Here is a 2066-nt window from a genome sequence, read left to right as displayed (position 1 = left end):
TGAGCGGGAACCGGCCTGTATGTGGGATCCGAACCCTCGGCGGGAGCGCCACCGCGCTCTCCCGTGGCGCACTGTAGCAGTGTGCCACCCTGCCGGCCCAGGGACGGGGTTTTAACAGCTCTAGTAACGTTTTATTTTTTGCTTTCACATGAAGATTTACTTAGAAAGAATGAAAATAAAGCACAGTCAGTCAATTCCTTTCCCAATGATCTCTCACAGGACCGTTCATCGGCTTGTTCATTAACACCTGCGGGTGTCGCCGGACCACCATCATCGGAGGCCTCGTCAATTTCCTCGGCTGGGTGTTGAGCGCCTACGCCGAAAACGTGTATTACCTCTTTATTACGTTCGGAGTGGCCGCTGGTAAGCATGTGAATTTTTCTGAACTGTATTTTAAATGTTTTCTTGCACATTTTGGCAGCAAATTTAACTGTGGAGAAAAGAGATCAACTAAAACATTTTGTTCTTTTCCCTCCCTCCCACCCCAAAATCACCCTACACTGTAGGAACTAGTTTTAAATATAAGATGTTAAATATGCCTTAAGTGGGGGAAACCAACCCAACAACTGTGCTTGGCCTCTCTAATACAATCAAATTAAATTTGCATGCCTGGTTCTAAATGCAAGCCCTTTCACCTAATGAGGAATAGGAGTGTAGTAAAACAAACTTAGGTGAGTAAACCAAATGTTAAGGAAATTAATAACATTCTCTTGTTAACGCTGCAGAATTGAGGGCAGATCACAGAATAACCGTTTACTCCCTCAGCACTGTTCAAATTAATGAAATAACAAAATCCACACCCACGTAGAGATTCTAAGAAGTCAGTCTAGAGCATATTAGGGTAACATCCGCAGTGAAGAAATAAAAATTGGCTGCCAGGCACAGCAGTTCGCATAGCTGTTCTGCAAAATATATTCCCAGACATAATTTCCTTTATCAACAGGTGGTGGGATTCACACAGATAAGTAGTTACTTACTTGCACGATTGTATTTTAATGAACCTAATTCAGCTGGACTTTCTTTTTGAGAACAGAGCTGCAGTCTTCCTAATGAATGTGTTAGCTTTAGAGTTAAAAGTTAGTTTGGAATTACGTTTCTGTGTGTGTGTGTGTTTGTTTTTTTAACCACCTATTATCTGTGTGACTTTGGGCAAGTTACTTAACCTACTTATGCCTCAATTTCCTTATCTGCAAAATGGGAATACTGAAGAGTGGCTGGTTTACATGTTTGTTAAAATGATTAAATGAGATAATTTGTATAAAGCACTTAGCACAATGCTTGGTACATAATAAAATGCTCAGTAAAAGCTAATATGGTAATATATATAATATTACATATTTTATTATAGTATAAGCTTAAGTGTATGCCTTATGATAGCAGGAGAAAATGAACAGAAAAACCTGCTGTACACATAAATCCACAAGTTGGTTCTCCATAATGTACATCTATACACGTACACTCATAAAGCACTTTTCAAGCATAGTTTGAAAAACATTGATCTGAAGGACTTGATAATTTTTTTCCTTATTATATATAATCCTTTTTAAAATTTAATTTTATTTGTAATTGACAAATAATGGCATATATTTATGGATACAATGTGATCTTATGATACATGTATATATTGCAGAATGATTAAATAATGTTAATTAACATATCCATCACTCACATACTTATTTCTTTGTGATGAGAACATTTAAAATCTACTTTTAGCCATTCTGAAATATGCAATACATTATTAACTGCTGCCACCATGCTGTGCACTAGATCACTAGAACTTATTCCTCCTGTGTTAAGAGTTCTAAAAAGAACTTAAGATGTTGTTTCTGAGTGTTTGAGAAACTTTCTCCCATAACAGTCCACTGAATGGAGCTAGCACTGGGATTTCTGTGTTATAGTCAAGGAAATTAACACTCCTTTTACTGAGATTATGGAGTTACATTGGGGTATCTGGGAAGACGTGGGATCCCATATGAATTTGATGTGGTGGTGTTTGGTTCTCTGGACTATAAGTTGATCCTAAAAGCTGGGACTTGAGATTTCTTCTTATCATTTAGAGATTTCTA

At 37.5% G+C, this 2066-nt stretch overlaps 1 protein-coding gene across 1 annotated transcript in view; it reads left to right on the top strand.

The window, feature by feature from the left end:
- Nucleotides 1-371, top strand: part of LOC103603814 (monocarboxylate transporter 14-like) — a gene marked incomplete at its 3' end in the record, with an annotated part of 18130 nt that extends 17759 nt beyond the window's left edge. The window contains exon 3 of the mRNA XM_008588402.1: nucleotides 220-371. Coding sequence (XP_008586624.1) covers nucleotides 220-371 — 152 coding nt within the window. The remainder of the gene's footprint in view (nucleotides 1-219) is intronic.
- Nucleotides 372-2066: the final 1695 nt, after the last annotated feature.

The sequence above is a fragment of the Galeopterus variegatus genome, unplaced genomic scaffold (genome assembly GCF_000696425.1).
Source record: "Galeopterus variegatus unplaced genomic scaffold, G_variegatus-3.0.2 Scaffold4802, whole genome shotgun sequence".
Lineage (NCBI taxonomy): Eukaryota > Metazoa > Chordata > Mammalia > Dermoptera > Cynocephalidae > Galeopterus > Galeopterus variegatus.
The sequence above is the reverse complement of the archived record's forward strand: the minus strand, read 5'-3'. Positions and strand labels throughout refer to the sequence as shown.